This window comes from Vulpes lagopus, chromosome 1 (genome assembly GCF_018345385.1).
Source record: "Vulpes lagopus strain Blue_001 chromosome 1, ASM1834538v1, whole genome shotgun sequence".
Lineage (NCBI taxonomy): Eukaryota > Metazoa > Chordata > Mammalia > Carnivora > Canidae > Vulpes > Vulpes lagopus.
The window spans coordinates 26445791-26463603 of record NC_054824.1 but is presented as its reverse complement, the minus strand read 5'-3'; the positions used below and the strand labels follow the sequence as shown (position 1 = coordinate 26463603).

Genomic DNA, 17813 nt, shown 5'->3' with positions numbered 1-17813 from the left:
TAAGAATTTATAACAACACCAGCCTATCTCAAGAAGCAAGAAAAACTTCAAATAAAAAAACCTAATTCTCCACTTAATGGAGGTAGGAAAAGAAAAACAAACAAAATCCAGAACAAGTAGAAGGAAGAGAATAACAAAGATTAGAGCAAAAGTAAACAAAATAGAAACTTAAAAACAACAACAACAATAGAATTGATCAATGAAACCAGGAGCTGGTTCTTTGAAAAGATTAACAGTCAATAAACCTTTAGCCAGACTCATCAAAAGAAAACAGATAAAAGAGAAAGGACTCAAACAAACAAAATCAGAAATCAAAGAGGAAAAATAACAACCAATAGTACAGAAATAAAAATAATTATAAGAGAATATTATGAAAAATTATATGCCAACAAATTGGACAACCTAGAAGAGATGGATAAATTCCTTGAAACTATGACCTCCCAAAACTGAATCAGAAAGAAATAGAAAATTTGAACAGACTAATTACCAGTAATGAAATTGAATCAGTAATCAAAAAACTCCCAAAAAAACAAAAATCCAAGACCAAATGGCTTCACAGATGAATTCTACCAAACATTTAAAGAAGAGTTAATGGGTTAATATCTATTCCTCTCAAACTATTCCAAAAAATAGAAGAGGAAAGAAAGCTTCCAAATTCATTCTATGAGACCAGCATTACCCTGATACCAATACCAGATAAAGACATCATAAAAAAAAAAAAGACAACTACAGACCAAATCTTTGATGAACTTACATGCAAGAATCCTCAGCAAAATAACAGCAAACAGAATCTAACAGGACATTGAAAAAAATCATTCACCACAATCAAGTGGGATTTATTTCCAGTATGCAAGAATGTTTCAATAATCATAAATCAATCAATGTAATATGCTACATCAAGAAGAGAAAGAGAAAATCCCAGATAATCATTTCAATAGACCATAGACACAGAGAAAGCATTTGACAGAGTACAATATCAATTCATGATAAAAGCCCTCAAAAAGTAGGTTTAGAGGGAATATACCTCAACATAATAAAGGCCATATATAAAAAACCAAGAGCAAATATCATACTCAATGGGGAGAACAGAACTTTCTCTGTACATAAGGTCAAGAACAAGACAAGGATATCCACTCTCACCACTTTTATTCACATAGTACTGGAAGTCCTAGCCACAGCAATCAGAAATGAAAAAAAAAGGAATAAAAGGCATCCAAATTGGAAAGGAAGAAGTAAAACATTCACCATTTGCAGAAAACATAATACCCTACATAGAAAACCCTAAGGACTCCACTGAAAAACTACTAGAACTGGCAAACGAATTCAGTAAAGTCACAGGATACAAAATCAATGTGCAGAAAACCATTTCATTTCTATGAAATACACCTATAATGAAGCAGCAGAAAGAGAAGTTAAGGAAATCAATCCCATTTATAATCAGACCAAAAACAATAAGATACCTAGGAATAAACCTAACCAATGTAGTGAAAGGCCTGTATTCTGAAAACTATAAAACATTGATGAAAGAAATTGAAGATAGGACACAAAAAAATGGAACAATATTCCATTCTAAAGGGTTGGAGGAACAAATATTGTTAAAAATGTCAATACTACTCAAAGAAATCTGCAGCTTTAATGCAGTTCCTGTCAAAATATCAAAAGCATTTTTCACAGAACTAAAATAAATAATCATAAAATTTGTATGGAACCACAAAAGACCCTAAAGTGCCAAAGCAATCTTGAAGAAGGATAAAACTGGAAGTATTGCAACCCCAGATTTCCAGATATACTACAAAGCTGTAGTAATCAAAACAGTATATAGTATTGGCACAAAAATAGACATGCACGTCAACTGAACAGATTAGAGACCCCAGAGGGGTGCCTGGGTGGCACAGTAAGTTAAGTGCCCAACTCTTGGTTTTAGTTCAGGTTGTGATCTCAGGCTCATGAGATAAAGTCCCACAAGAGTGAGCCCCTAAAGACTGATGCCGGGGCTCAGTGAAGGATCTCAAGATGGCAGGGCGAAAACTTGCTCCAAAAACCATTGACTGGGTAGCTTTTGGGGAGATCACACCCCGAAATCAGAAGGCCATTGCCAACTCCCTGAAATACTGCAATGAGACGCTTACCTCCAGGTTGACTACTCTTCCTGAGAAATCACCTGCTATCGACTGGGCTTACTACAAGACCAATGTGGCAAAGGCTGGCTTGATAGATGACTTTGAGAAGTTTAATGCCCTAAAGGTTCCTCTACCAAAGGATAAATACACTGTCCAGGTGGATGCTGAGGAAAAAGAAGATGTGAAAAGTTGTGCTAAGTTTTTGTCTCTCTCAAAGGCCAGGAGTGAAGAATATGAAAAAGAGCTGGAGAAGATGAAGAACATAATTCCATTTGATCAGATGACCATTGAGGACCTGAATGAAGTCTCCCCAGAAACCAAATTAGACAAGAAGAAGTATCCCTATTGGCCTCACAAGCCAATCAAAAATTTATATAAGAGCTGGAGAGAAAGCTCCAGCCCTCATATTATAAACCTTGGACATTAGAAATAATGATATGGTGAAAGAAAGGAAAGAACGAGAAAGAAAGAAGAAAGAAAGAAAGAAAGAAAGAAAGAAAGAAAGAAAGAAAGAAAGAAAGAGAAAGAAAGAAAAAGAAAGAAGAAAGAAAGAAAGAAAGAAAGAAAGAAAGAAAGAAAGAAAGAAAGAAAGAAAGAAGAAAGGAAGGAAGGAAGGAAGGAAGGAAGGAAGGAAGGAAGGAAGGAAGAAAGAAAGAAAGAAAGAAAGAAAGAAAGAAAGAAAGAAAGAAAGAAAGAAAAGAAAAAGAAAGACTGTGTGCCATGTCAGGCTCCCCACTCAGCACAGTCTGCTTAAGATTGTCTCTCCTGCCCTTCCCCACCCCACTCACCCTCTCTCATTCCAAATAAATAAATAAATAAATAAATAAATAAATCTTTTTAAAAAAAGGAATAGAGACCCCAGAAATAAACCCATGATAATATAGTCAATTAATCTTTGACAACGAGGAAAGAATACACAATGGGAAAAGACAGTCTCTTCAACAAATGATGTTAAGAAAACTGGACAGCTACATGCAAAAGAATGAAACTGGACCACTTTCTTACACCATGCACAAAAATAAATTCAAAATGAATCCAGACCTAAATGTGAGACCTGAAACCATAAAAATCCTATAAAAGAGCACAGACAGTACCTTCTCTGATATTGGCCATAGCAACTTTTATCTAGATAAGTCCCCTGAGGCAAGGGAAACAAAAGGAAAAATAAACTATTGAGACCATATCAAAATAAAAAGATTCTGCCCAGCAAAGGAAACAATCAACAAAACTAGAAGACAATCTACTAAACAGGATGAGATATGTAAATAACATATGATAAAGAGTTAGTATTCAAAATACATGAAGAAGTTATATAAATCAACACCAAAAACAACCCAATTTAAAAATGGGTTAGAATAGAATAGACATTTCTCCAAAGAAGACATCCAGATGGCCTATAGACACATGAAAATATGCTCAACATCACTCATCGTTAGAGAAACACAAATCAAAACCACAATGAGATATCACCTCATACCTATCAGAATGGCTAAAATCAAAAACACAAGAAACAAGTGTTGGTGATGATGTGGAGAAAAAGGATCCCTCTTGCATTGTTGGTGGGAATGCAAACTGGTGCAACCATTTTGGAAAACAGTATGGAGGTTCCTCAAAAAGTTAAAAATAGAATTATCATATGATCCAGTAATTCCACTATTGGACATTTACCCAAATAATATGAAAACATGAATTCAAAAAGATATATGCACCCCTATGTTTATAGCAACATTGTAATAGCCAGATGATAGAAGCAGTCCAAGCATCCATCAACTACTGAATGGATAAAGAAGTGGTATGTATGTGTGTGTGTGTGTGTGTGTGTGTGTGTGTATACACAGTATAGACAGATAAAAGATAAATAGATGATAGATAGATAGATAGATGATAGATAGATAGATAGATACTATATGTAAAAGAGAGAGAGACAAACCAGGACCAGGAGCAAACTAGAGAGCAAACTGATGGTTACAGAGGGGAGGTGGGTAGAGTGAAATAGGTGATGGAGATTTAAAAATACACTTGTGATGAGCATTGTGTGTTGTATGGAAGTGCTGAATCACTATATTGTACAACTGAAACTAATTTAACACTGTTAACAATAGTGGAATTAATTTTTTTTAAATAATGATTATCAGATATGGGGAAAATGATGCAACTATATACTGTCCACAAAAAAATTAAATTAAATTAAAGATAAAGTAACTTCTCATTCTATTCCTGCTTTTTTTTCCCTCAAAAGGGAAAACTTGCCACAACACGAAATTAACTTGTATAAATGTTTACTGGCTTCTCCCTCAACTAGAATTCAGTCTTTGTGATAGCATAAGTTTCATCAGTCTTGTTCAATTTTAATTCTTCCAATATCTAGAAAAGAACTGACATAGAGTAGGTGGTCAATAAATACTTGAATAAATATTTGGATGAGTGGGACAGATGCCCATCTTCTGTTGTACCATTCTTCTCAGCTGCACAATCCCAAAATGGCACAGCTACAAGGAAAAGTAGCAGTTTTTTCAGGTTTTACATCTGCTTCTGAAGCACCCCTCTCTTCTTTGTTAGAGACACTTGTTTCAGGAGCCTCAGAGAATATTTGCCCATTGGAGAATCCTAGCAGTCAGAGACTTGAAAGGGAAGTATCAACTTACCAGATGTTGGCCTCACTCCTAAATAGTATGAGGCAGTGTGTTAGAAATCTCCAGAAAAACAGAAAATCTCTCTTTCTCTCTCTTTCTCTCTCCATACATTATAGCTGTTTATTTCATAAAAATGCAGAACATGGATTTTTTTTTCCAACAAGGGAGAACACAAAGGAATAACTACAGCCACCATCCATTACAGATCTATGGTCACAGGTCAGATTGTGAGTCCCATCACAATGATGGGAGGCAATGATACTGTTAGTGAGGCAATGATACTGTTCACAAGAATCCAAAATTGGTCTCAAAGTATCTCCGTCTACTTGCCGGAAGTAGTAAAGAAATAAATTATTCTAGAAAAAAAATAGAAAATGTTAGATATAATAAGTCATGAAGGAAACAAAATTAAATAGTTCTCAGTAGTAAAAGTTTAAAAAAAGTATTAGGAATTTATGCTTATATCCTTCTGGAGCTTGGATGTGATGAAAGAACAGCCGCATGTGACAAGTAGGCCCTACTACTGGTTGAGGATAACATGAGCTTCCAGAATTGTCATCGTGACCTGTACAATACTACTTTGTCCTTTGGGAACATCTTGAATTGGAGATTCATCCTCTCTCTTGTCCTATTCAACAGCTACACTGGCTTCAGAAGTATCACTCCATCTACTACTGAGAGAGAGACAAAGACAAAGAGACAGAGATATTTATGTTAAGGAATTGGCTCACAAAATAAAGGGAGCTGATATGTCTAAAATTTATACAACAGGCCAGCAGACTGGAGACCCGGGGAAGAATTAATGTTCTTAAGCCCCAGAGCAGCCTGGTAGCAGAAGTCCCTCTTCCTTGGGAGACATCAGTCTTTTTTCTTTCAGGGCCTTTGACTGATTGGATGAGGCCCACCCTCATTATAGAGGGTCTGCTTGACTCAAAGTCTACTGATTTAAATGTTAATCTCAGCTTTAAAAAATACCTTCACAGGGCAGCCCTGGTGGCTCAGCGGTTTAGCGCCGCCTTCAGCCCGGGGCCTGATCCTGGAGTCCCGGGATCGAGTCCCACATCGGGCTCCCTGCGTGGAGCCTGCTTCTCCCTCTGCCTGTGTCTCTGCCTCTCTCTCTCTCTCTCTGTGTGTCTCTCATGAATAAATAAATAAAATATTTTTTAAAAATACCTTCACAGAAACATTTAGACTAGCATTTGGCCAAACATCAGGGTGCCATGGCCTAGTCAAGTTCACACAAAGAATTAACCCTCACAGGCAGGATGACAGAGCTTCGGTGGATACAAGTAAGGTAGAGGGTTCTGTGGTACAAGATTAGAAACAAGGTCATATGTGAAGAAGAAAGTTTTAAGTACTTCCTGATAGATTCTGAACCTGTCTTAAGCTATTTTTTATGCAATTTTTGGAAAGAGAATGAGAGAACAGAGCCAAGTTCATTGAATCACTACGTTGTACACATAAAACTAATATAACATTGTGTGTCAACTATACATACATACATATATATAGAGAGAGAGAAAGGAGATGGAGCCAAGTTCAGCAATGGGAGCCCTAGCTTTCCAATCCCATCTCAGCCAAGAGCTGATAGAAGTTAGGTAGCCCTGAATCCCCAACTTTGACTGTAGTGACCCTCCTCCCTAGTGGCACTCTATTCTTGAGCACTCCTGAGGAAGTAGTAATTAATAGATAAGTACATTGAAAGGGAGACTGTCTAAATAAGCAAACTTAAGTGGCACACTAAAAAAGCTGCCCAGATAAGTTTGAAAAGCTTATATTTTGGATTCATATTATCCAGCTGGTGACCTTCACCAGTTAGATTCCCTTTATGACTCAACTGAGGCAGATGCTCTGTTATCACAGGTGTTTTGTCAGGCTCTAGGGGGCACAAGCGAGGAAAGGAAAGGATCAGATACAACCGCTTCAGGAAAGTGGGAGTTAATGAAAGGCCAGACCGGGTGTCAGAGGAACAGAATTCTAATAGGTTTTAACACCTCTCTGGATAATTTGGGACAAGATACTTAATCTTCAAGTCTCAGTTTCCCCTCTGATTCTCTCCCAGCCTTACAATTTCATAGGATTTCTAATCTCAGGTGCTCTTCTGCTCATAAGGACCTGAAGCACCTCTCCTAATGCCTGATGTTAACCCTGTGTGCCTTCAAATACACCACTGCTGCTGATTTTATTTCTACCACTTGAGTTCTGAAAAACACATGTTAAAAAACATTGATTTTCTCCACAACGGTGAGTCAGAAAACTGGTTCTGAATTGCTTTACACATACACTGTATGTTTATCTAATTATAAATGGAAATAGTACTGTGCCAGTGAGAAAAATGAAGCTAGGAACTATCAAGAGAATCTGGTCATATTTCCAAATATCATTACCTTCTTTAATATTTTGGCTTCAAATAAACTTCTAATATTTAGGGAGTTGATTTTTCTTTTTTAATATTCTTGCCACTCACTTGATTCAGAAAATCTCCTGTTGCTATGGAAGTCAAATGGGTTTTTCATCTGTTTTAAAATCCTCTCTCATGCCTTTACAACTAAAAGGCAGACCTAATTATAATGCTAAGCATCTAAGTGTAAGATCTTGTATGAAATAAAAAGTACTTTTTCTGATTCAATTTATTATTCCACCAGACTTTAACACTTTCCCATACTTTCACACACTACTTGAATGAGACTGAAGTTTGTCTAAAATCAATGAGTTTAATTTGCCCAAGCTTAGGGTAAAATTTTATTACTTTTTTCCTGAGCATCTGGTTATTCTAATTAATTTTCTCTTCCTTATCAGTGGATTTAATGATTCACTTCCATGCCCTTCTTTTGCCAAGTGCGTCAGAGCAGTATTGATAGCCAGAGGTATCTCCTTAGCTGTTAAGAAACTCTGACTCTGGATGAAGAAACCAAAGGAGTGTGCTGATCAGAAGAGAGATGAGGTCATGCCACTGAGTAGTGACTGTCACATTCATTTTGCCCTTGGATTTTGTAATGTAATACATGCACACACAAATATATGCCTCGTTGTAGGTATCCTTATGTTTAGAAATGGGTGGCAAGTGAAAACGAGGGAGGATTCCACATTTTTTAACCTAACCTAAATTCAGCTCCTTTGCAAAGCTTCATATGAGTAACCCCTTTTAAATATGAGCCCTCTAATTACTCCAGATTCACTTAACACTTGGCTACTTATGTGCTTGTGCTGTCAGGCAAAGTCACAGGCTGACATCCACAGCAGGGAAGATAAGTAACAAATGCATGAACTTGTGGCACAAGATCCAGGCATACATGCTCATGATTGGCATTAAGGGAAATGTCAGACTTGCTTAAAAAATTAATAATATGATGTGAGTGCTTAGAATTAAGAATGGAGACATATTAAATCTGTATGACACCTGTCCATGGAAGGTGTGAAAATGTCCCTGGGCCACTGCAGCCCCCAGTAGGTTTATTTAGTACTTCTTTCTCTAAGGCACATTCTGGGTACATGGTTCATCCTCAGACACTGAGTGTCTGCCAATAATGAAAAATGTGTAGGAAAACAGGTGCATGTACATGAATACATCCATGTGGAAGGATAGCATCACCACCAAAAACTGTACTAAAGCTAATATCAAGCATGCAGAAAGAATAAATCAACAACCCATGCCTGTGCTTCTGTTTTGCCTTTAGTTCCCAAGACCAATCTTCTGAGTAAGAACTGCCTTCCTTAAAGCATTTTTTCCATGTACCTTTTACTTGTTTACAGAAAATAGGCAAAGAAGAAAGGAATATAAAGCAGGTGAGATTTTATTTGCACATTAAGGAGAATTTCTTAGTGATAAACAATGGAATGGTTTAAATGTGGTTGTGTAATCTCCACCCTTGGAAAGGCAACACATAAAAAAATTTTTAAAGAACATTTGCCTGAAGTTGTTTGGGTCAGAAATAACAAGGATTGAATGCAAATCATCTTAACTTGTTGTGAAACTGGCCAGACATTGATATAAAGAGATTAATATAATCATTTATCTTGTAAGTACTTGCCAAGAATCTACTATATGCTAAGCGCTGCATAGCACTGGAAACACAATGAACACTCTCTTTTCAAGGCCCTCATAATCTTAGGGGTAGGACTATGAGACATCCAAAAATTACTGTACAATTCAAGACATACTCCTAGAAAACCCTAAAAGGAAAGTGTGTACAGGGTACTCTAGAAAACAGAGGAGAGGCCCCTTACCTGAGGCACTTTATGCTAGGGAAGGCTTCCTAACAGTATGCAGCTTTCCAGTTCTAAAAATCATCCATGACTTTGATCTAAATCATCACTGATTTTTAATAAAGTTCATATAGCCATCTGTAGGAATAAAATAATATGCAGTGGGATCATATCTTGGGGTGTGGGCTGGGTTTCACTACGAGCACACAAGACAAAAATCAAATATTTTACAATTATTTGGAAAATTCTTGCATGTTGTCCATAGAATACTATTATGTGAATATATACAGTTTTGTGTTATAATTATATTCAATAATAAATATGCATAAATATGTGATGTGAGCAGTAAACATGAGAATCATATTCAGCTTAGCACAATGCTCTCAATGTGAGAGAACACAGGAAAATGTTATGGAGGGTCATATACCCACTTAGTGATATAGCAGTATTTAAATTATTTCTTCCTTCCTCTGTCTTTATATGTTTTTTCGAGCATGAGTAGTTGGATTTGCCTAAGTTAAATAAGCGAATGGTGTGGTTACACTGCATTACTTGGACTTTTCTTAGCAACAGTAATAAATCACAATTTGAACCAAAGCCATTGAAGTACCTTAGGCAAAAGATTTTGAAGAGAAACCAGAGTATCTTTTCCAAGTATCTTAAACTCTCTTAAAAGTGATTCACAGTATTGAAGAACTAATGAAAAAGGACTAAAATAGACCTTTATAAATAACACGTTTGTTAATTTTAGTATCCTTATATATTCCTAATGTTCTGTTTTTAAAAAGGCCTTTTTAAAATATTTTTGAGATAGATAATGGAATATATAAGACTGTATTCCTGTGGATACATTTAAATGAAAAACAACAGCTTTATTTTGATATCTCAATATTCAAATATGCTGGAAACTATATTGCTTGCAACTACTCAAATGTATAAGTTTTTAGAGGTCAAGTTAAGAGGGGCAAGGGGTACAATTTTTCACAATTCTCTTAAGGAGTTTGCAAGCAAAATAGTATGATCACTGATGTGCTGCATTTCAATGCTGTTGAATTTTCACTGATGTTGATAGATGTCCCACCTTAGTTCCCTAAAAGTTCAGTGTTAAGTAATATCTATTCCTGAAATTATGAAGTTATTTCATATGTAGGAATAATAGCTTTCCCATAAAACTACAATTAATAATTTAAAATTAGTAAGTAAAACAATATGGTATCATTAAAAGAAATGAAAGGAACATCATTGGAAACATCGCCCCCAAATTTCCTGTGCCTCCTCTGCCCTTCAGATTGTGTCCTTCAGGCTGTTGGTTCAGAATCAAATCTGTTCAATTAAAATACCTTCTGCCTTGTTTCGGTTGACTAGAGGTACAGAACTTGGTGAAGAACAGACCAAGTTCTCCATCACTGAACCCACTCAATGCCCTACTTGAGGCCTTCTAAACCAGTCCTGACTTGAGGGACCCAGTATCTTGGGCTTCCTGCCCCTTTCAGGGGAGCTGTCTGACGTGGGGAGTCTCCATCAGTCCTGGGGAGTGCTCATCTGTGCTCTGACCAAATGTATGACCAGCACTAACCACTGCCTCTAGGCAGTTTACCACCCTCTACAGGAGTGCTCCCTACCTGATAACGAGGCTCCTATCCCTGGCACGAAAAGTATACCACTCCCTCCAACTTCTATGAGTCCCAGTTCAGGGATTCTCAATGATGCTCAACTGAAAACATCAGAATTCCTTAGTGCAGTGTTTCTTAAGCTGTTTTATTTATCTGGGAAATTTCTATTTTGTTTTGTTTTTTAATATCAGTGTCTGGCCCATAGATTCTGATTTAATGGTTGTGGGGTGGGCTACAGTCATTAGCATTTTGCAGAAGTTTCCCTAGTAGTTCTAATATGCATGCAGCCAGGTTTGAGAACCACTGCCCTATTAAGCTTCACAAATAATCCCAGTCTCACCTCCTCAAGTAATACCAACAGCCAGGCCAATCTATACTTCTGTATAAACCTAACCATGCATAAAAACCAGCCCTTTGATTTGAGGTGATACAAATCATTTTGCCCAACAACTCAATCATAGGTTACTTTTTTGATGTATGCTTTTCTGAGTGATGTAATAAATATTTATTAAACAGTGTGCTATGCACAGTGACACAGAAGATAGAATTCCTGCCAAAAGGAGTTAGTAATCTTAATTAAGAAGACAAAATCATCTAACGGACCTAAGAGATTGTCTAGATTACCCCTTCATCTTATATTTGAAAACTGGAAAAGTTAATCAAATTGCTCAGTTACACATTATTAGCAGCAGAGCTGGGACTAGAACCCGGAATTCCTTACCTCCAATAATTTATTCATTCATTCCTTCAGAAAACATTTGTTGAGCACTTCTCATGTTCTAGCCACTGGGGATTCAAAGATGGATAAAAAAAAAAAAACCACTCTTGCCAATAAGGAGCTCAGAGTCTGATGGAAGATGCTGTCACAAAAGCAGATAAGTATAGAGCTCAACAGAGTGTTGTGGTATTGTAAGATCACAAGGGAGCAGAGCTGGCTTTTCTTTATTGGGAAAAGGTTCAGAAAGGAGATGATGTTTAGGCTGAGTTGTAATGCTCACTAGGAGTTTGCAAGGCAGAGAAAGGGCATTCCAGGTAAGAATAACCAATTTTTGTGAAGCTTCAAAGATATGAATAAGCATTTTCTTTACCCAAAATTTTCTAAACACTTCCATGGACATATTCTTAAAGGACCTTTATCCTTTTAAAGGGTTAATATTTTGTTCAGGCCTGTTAAACAGACATACTTCTTCATAACCAAAAGCAATACAAGACACATAAAATGTACATCTCCTCTAGAGAAACATATGGCATCTGGATTGGAGGGGCTCTCAGAGATCATTATCTCAGCCCCCATGTGCACATGTGCCATAGCTGAGAAGTGATATAGTGTAATGAGCAGGAAGCCTGTGAAAACACAGACATAGTTAAAGAGCAAGAGCAATTACAGGTTAAAATTAGGTTATTATTCCCTTTGATGCCCTTCCCCCATGGCATATCACAAAATGTGAAAGCAAAGGGTAGGGGAAAAGAAACAGCAAATGGAAAGACTACACTTTAGCCAGCCTATCACAGTTATAATATGGTATTTGAAAAGAGAAAAGACATTTCAAAAGGGCACCATTATTAATGCCACCAAGAAAGAATTGGAAAGTTGCAGTTTAAGTCATTGGTTTTGTGCCAGTTCTCTTTTTTATATAAATATCAATTTTCACTGTGAGTTATTGCACCTTAATTTAGTTAGGAATACATTTTAAAAATGGCTTGCTAAAAGGTGTGATTCAATGGAGGGAGAGTATTATCAAGTGGTGCAATGATCCATAAATAGCTATTATTATTATTTAACATTCTTTAAACACCCACAATGAGCTAAGCCCATACTAAACTTCAGAAAGATATGCTTCTTCCTCTGACAAGGAAAGATTAAATACACAGAAGATAGGAGAGCTTAAATCTACTTAGGATCTGAAAATTTATTTTTCTACTCCAACTTCTCCTTAGTTCACTTGTCAAATTAACATAATTCACAATATTAGATGAGGACTAATGATAGTTTCTCCTTACTTGGGTTCAGTGTTTTATATTTTACAAAGGGTTCTAAATGCATTTTTCATTAGATGAGGTGGCCAGATGGTCTCTGGAAGACGCGAGCACTAAACAGAGATAGTGTCATTTCAAGAGAAGACCAAAAACTTGGGCAGGAGGTGGGATCAGCTGTCCTGTCAGGTAGGGCAACAAAGGACAGTTGTGCTTTGCAGGAGGTGAGAGATTTTTCAGATAGGCAGGCAATATATGCACAAAACAACTCTTTTTCCCACCTCTTTTAGCCACTAGTTTTCCCCCTTGAAGGCAGTCACCATAACCACTTTCTTGTATGTCCTTCCATAGATAACAAATGCATTCACTAGCATACAGTTTATATATGTGGCTCCATACTGTTCTGCACCCCACTTCTTTCTCTTATGGTATATTTTGGAGGTTATTTCATGCTACATTAATCATTTTTAATGGTTGCATCATATATTAAGTACAAATGTACCATAATTTACTTAACTAACCTACTCTTAAAGGATGTTTGTGGAGGGTTGTTTTGTTTGTTTCTGCAATATTCTGCTGTTATAATGATCCAATAAATAGCCTGTAGAAACAACTTTGCAAGTATATGTATATATGTATGTATGTATGTATATATGTGTATACACACACACACACACACATATGTATGAATATAATATATAATTTCCTGTAAGAGAATTGCTGGGTCAAAGTGTATGTGAATTGATAATTTTGATACCTGTTGCCAAATTCACCTCTGAAAAATCTATATTGATTAAAATTCCCAGCAGTAATGTACAGGAGTGCCTATTTCCCCACTATCACTAACACAGTGTTAATGGAAATTTGTGATCTTTGATAATCCAATAAGTGAAAAAGATCTCATGGTAGTTTCATTTGCCTTTCTTCTAATTATGAGGCTGTTTAAATATCTTTAAGGTTTAAAAAAAACATCAATATTTCCTTTTCTGTGCACTCTGTTTATATCCTCTCAGTTTTGTTTTGTGGTTTGGTTTGGTTTGGTTTTGTTGTTAGTCCTTAGTACATAATCTGAATTGCATATATTTTTCCTAGCATGTCATTTGTCTTTTGACTTTTTTAATGACATTTTTTGCCTTACACAATTGTCTAGTTTTAATAAATTAATGAATTAATCAATTTGGGTTTACTTAATCTTTGTAAAAGTATTTGTTAATACAAGATTATTTTAAAAAGAAGTTCCTTCATTTTCATCCAGTATGATGATTTTATAGGTAAATTACTAATCCGTTTGGAATTTATTTAATGTGAGACAGGGATCTAACTTTGGGGTTTTTCTTGATGGCTACTAAATGGTCCAAACTTCATTAATGAATAATCACCTTTCCCCCATAATTTGAAATGCCACTACCATCAGGTATTAAATGCTTTTATAGACACTAGTGCTATGTTAAGACTATTATTTAGTTTAGGGATCTAGAAATTCCTCTGAGTCAATTCACCACAGTTGGTATTAAATATGACCTACTGAACCCAAGTAGATGTGTGGGGCAAGGAATACAGAAAAAGGAGTATGCAGAAAACAGCCAAAATGCCTAGCTGGAATTAAGATAGAAAATGGGTGGGGGGGCCTGGGTGGCTCAGTTGGTCAAGCATCTCACTCTTGGTTTTACCTCAGGTCATGATCTCAGGTCACGATCTCTGTGGTGAGATGGAGTGAAGTGTGGGGGCTTGCGATCCTTTCCCTCTACCCCTCCCTCTCTCTCTCTCTCTGCCCCTTCCTCCTGCTCATGCCTGTATACATGTGCATGCTCTCTCTCTCAAATAAATAAATAAATAAATAAATAAATAAATAAATCTTTAAAAAAAATAGCAAATAGAAACAAAGAAAAGTTAAGATAAAAATATGAGGAGAAAAAGTAGAGAAGATTCCAAAACAAATGCTTTAACCTGTCTCACCTGTCTTCTGCTTACCTGTCTAGCCCAATGTTCCCCTTAACTCTACTTTCAGATTTCAGCTTACACATTATTTCTCCAGGTCTCTTTCTAACCCGGCTGAGACTGTGTCAGACATTGTCCTTGTGTATCTCTGCAGGATTCTGTACTTTAATATCTAGCAGTCTAGTTTCTTAATGCTTTCACCTCTGTTGGGGACATTCTCCTTCACTCCCCAATGTTTGTAGCTCTTTGTCCTGGTAACTAAATATCTCTCCGTGTGTGTGTGTGTGTGTGTGTGTGTGTGTGTGTGTGTGTGTGTGAAAGAGGGGAAAGGGGGGAAATTGGGCCTAATCTTTTTTTTAAGATTTTATTTATTCATTCATGAGAGACAGAGACAGAGACAGAGAGAAAGAGGCAGAGATACAGGGAGAGGGAGAAGCAGGCTCCATGCAGGGAGGCTGACGTGGGACTTGACCCCAGGTCTCCAGGATCACGCCCTGGGCCGAAAACGACGCTAAACTGCTGGGCCACCAGGGCTGCCCTGGACCTAATCTTAATTAGGCGACTGGTGCTTCTTTTTTTCTTCTAATTTTTTTTATTTGAGTATAGTAGACACAGTGTTTCATTAGTTTCAGGTGTACAACATAGTGATTCAACTTCTCAATATGTGATGCTATGCTCACAGTTGGTGCTTCTTATGAGAAAGACTCAACTTATTCCAGCACAGCCCTCACATTCCGGCTTCTGCACCCACTACTCGGTCAGAAACTCCCAAATACAGTTTTCCATTGGGCCCACATGTACGACTGTCAGCATAGCACCAGGTTCTAACAGTGGTTTCCATCTCACAGAGGAGCAGACTGGACCATAGTCTCCTTGGGCAGACAGCTCATCTGAGTATCCTCAAGGTCAGCATTTGGCAAATTACAGTCCATGAGCCAAATCTTGCCCCTGCCTGTTTTTCTAAATAAAGGTTTATTGGAACATATGCATACTATGATAATAATAACTACACATATCAAATCCCTATTCTTAGAACTGATTATTTCACCCTTTTCCTCATATAGGCTCAATGTTCTTCAGAATCTTTATAGATTATAAAAATCACATAGAACTCTCTAAACTCTGAAAGGAAGACATCATGAGTATAAGAGATTACTCTGAGTTCTACAAATAAAATTATGTTTTTATTCAGCTTCCAATTGTCTCTGCTGATGAGAGAATGCAAAGTAGTAGATAATCAAAAGTCACTTATATGTGTTTGGGGACCTTGTTCTATGATGAGTTCACAGTAGTAAATTTTCCTTCCTAATTGCATTTTGCCTACAGTGGCACCAAAATGAGTTTGGATTGTCTGAGCATATGTTAACTGGGTGATAAAGACCATAATCATTGTACTGGACAGAAACAGCCATTTAAAAATGTTTTAAAATGTTACTTCATATAATCCTCAAAGCAGATAATACACAAAGCAGAGGGGTGTCAACTGAGTATATGAAATTTTTTGTTCTACTGCATCATTACGATTTTAATGTAGCACTTTAATATTTATTTTGTAATAATTTTTAAAAGTCTTACCTACTTTAGTTAATAGGACTTTCATTAACTGTAAAATTTTATACCACTTGAATAATTTCATGTTTCAATTACCATCTTCTTAAAAGAGCTCGAGTGATAGCTAAATAATTATTCATTCTATTCATAAGTTAATGTTGTTTAAATTCTATTAGTGAAATATATTAAAAATTCTTTATGCGTTTTTCCACTCTTCATATTTTTAGCTATGCAGGGTTTAAAGGCCAAGGAGAGTATATGAGTACTTTGAGCATTCTGAGAAAAAAAATCTACCTAAACCAGATAAAGTAAACCACTTTTACAAGACTCTGGTACCCTTATAATGGTTGGTGGTTGTGGACATTGACATATTGTTTCTGAGGCCAAGTTTCCCATTTGTATAAAAATCCCTGAAATATTTAGCATTTGACTCAATTACACATTGAGGAGCTGTCTTAAGAAAATAATTAACACAAAAAAATAGTCGTTGCAGCACTATTTATTATAAGGGGAAAAATCTAAATTTCTAGCAATAATAACATATCTATAATTTCAGAAATCATGTTTTCAAAGACTACTTCATGACTTGGCAAGATGACTACAAAATAATTATTTTTAAGTGAAATGAAACACACACACACAAAGGCAGAGAATCATCCCATATATCTATGAGTGGGGGTGGGGGGCAGGAGCTGGATGGGGTAATACAAAAGAAAATTCGCTAGTGAGGAGCACCTGGGTGGCTCAATTGGTTAAGTGTCTGACTCTTGAGTTCAGCTCAGGTCATGATCTCAGGGATCATGGGATCAAGCCCCACATCAGGTTCCATGCTTGGTGTGGAGTCTGCTTGGGATTCTCTCTCTCCCTCTCCCTCCACCTCTCTGCCTGGTTACACTTTAAATTAATTAGTTAATTAATTAATTAAATCTATAAAAAGAAGAAGAAAATTTGCCAGTGATTATTAAAATTGTGGGATGATGGATAATTTTTACTTTCATTTTCAACTTTTACCATCACAAATTTTTGTAATGCATTCATATAGCTTATAGCTTTATAAGAGTTTTATTTCAATAACTAAATGCTGGTTCCCAGGGCAGATAGATTAGGTAAACAACCCTCTTTAGAAAATGCTTTCTAGGGCAGCCCGGGTGGCTCACCGGTTTAGCGTTTCCTTCAGCCCAGGCATGATCCTGGAGATCCTCAATCAAATCCCTCGTCGGGTTCCCTGCATTGGAGCCTGCTTCTCCCTCTGCCTGTATCTCTGCCTTTCTCTCTGTGTGTGTTTCTCATGGATAAATAAATAAGATATATTTTTTAAATGCTTTCTATAAAGAGTCTGTAAGACTAAAGCTTATTTTATAGCTGCTTTTTTATCATCAGCCAAATAGTTGTCATTGTTGCACTTCATAGCTTCATCTATGATGTATAAATTCTCTAGCAAGGTTGCATTCTTCCTTGGTGTTCAGTTAAAGGATTTACTTTCCTGGAGAAAAATATTGTGTTTCTCTCTCAAGTCTCTCCTATGCAACCAACCACCTTCTCATCCTAAATCCTTGCTTAACACTCACAGTAGGTTCTAGGATCCTTGTCTGGAGGCAGGAAGATCTGTTAGGGGACTGCTGCACTAGTCTGCACAAGAAATGATATATCTAAACCTGGGCAGTGTGTGTGTGTCTGTGTGTGTGTATGTGAGAGAGAGAGAGAGAGAGAGAGAGAGAGAGCAAAAGATTCTATTAGCCCACACAGCCCACATGCATCCTCTGACTAGGATGATCTTC

At 36.7% G+C, this 17813-nt stretch overlaps 2 protein-coding genes across 3 annotated transcripts in view; both read left to right on the top strand.

Moving 5' to 3' along the window:
- The window catches only part of HTR1E (5-hydroxytryptamine receptor 1E), an 87426-nt gene that overhangs the window by 28808 nt on the left and 40805 nt on the right, over nucleotides 1–17813 (top strand). The gene's annotated exons all lie outside the window — the stretch shown is intronic.
- Nucleotides 1762–2547, top strand: LOC121486442 (ATP synthase subunit d, mitochondrial-like). Its single transcript, XM_041747321.1, has one exon. The coding sequence runs from the start codon at nucleotides 2014–2016 to the stop codon at nucleotides 2545–2547; it is 534 nt and encodes a 177-aa protein (XP_041603255.1). The 5' UTR covers nucleotides 1762–2013.

What these genes read in the sequence shown, in the direction of transcription:
- LOC121486442 (XM_041747321.1), top strand. Translation starts at nt 2,014, where the DNA reads ATGGCAGGGCGAAAACTTGCTCCAAAAACCATTGACTGGGTAGCTTTT.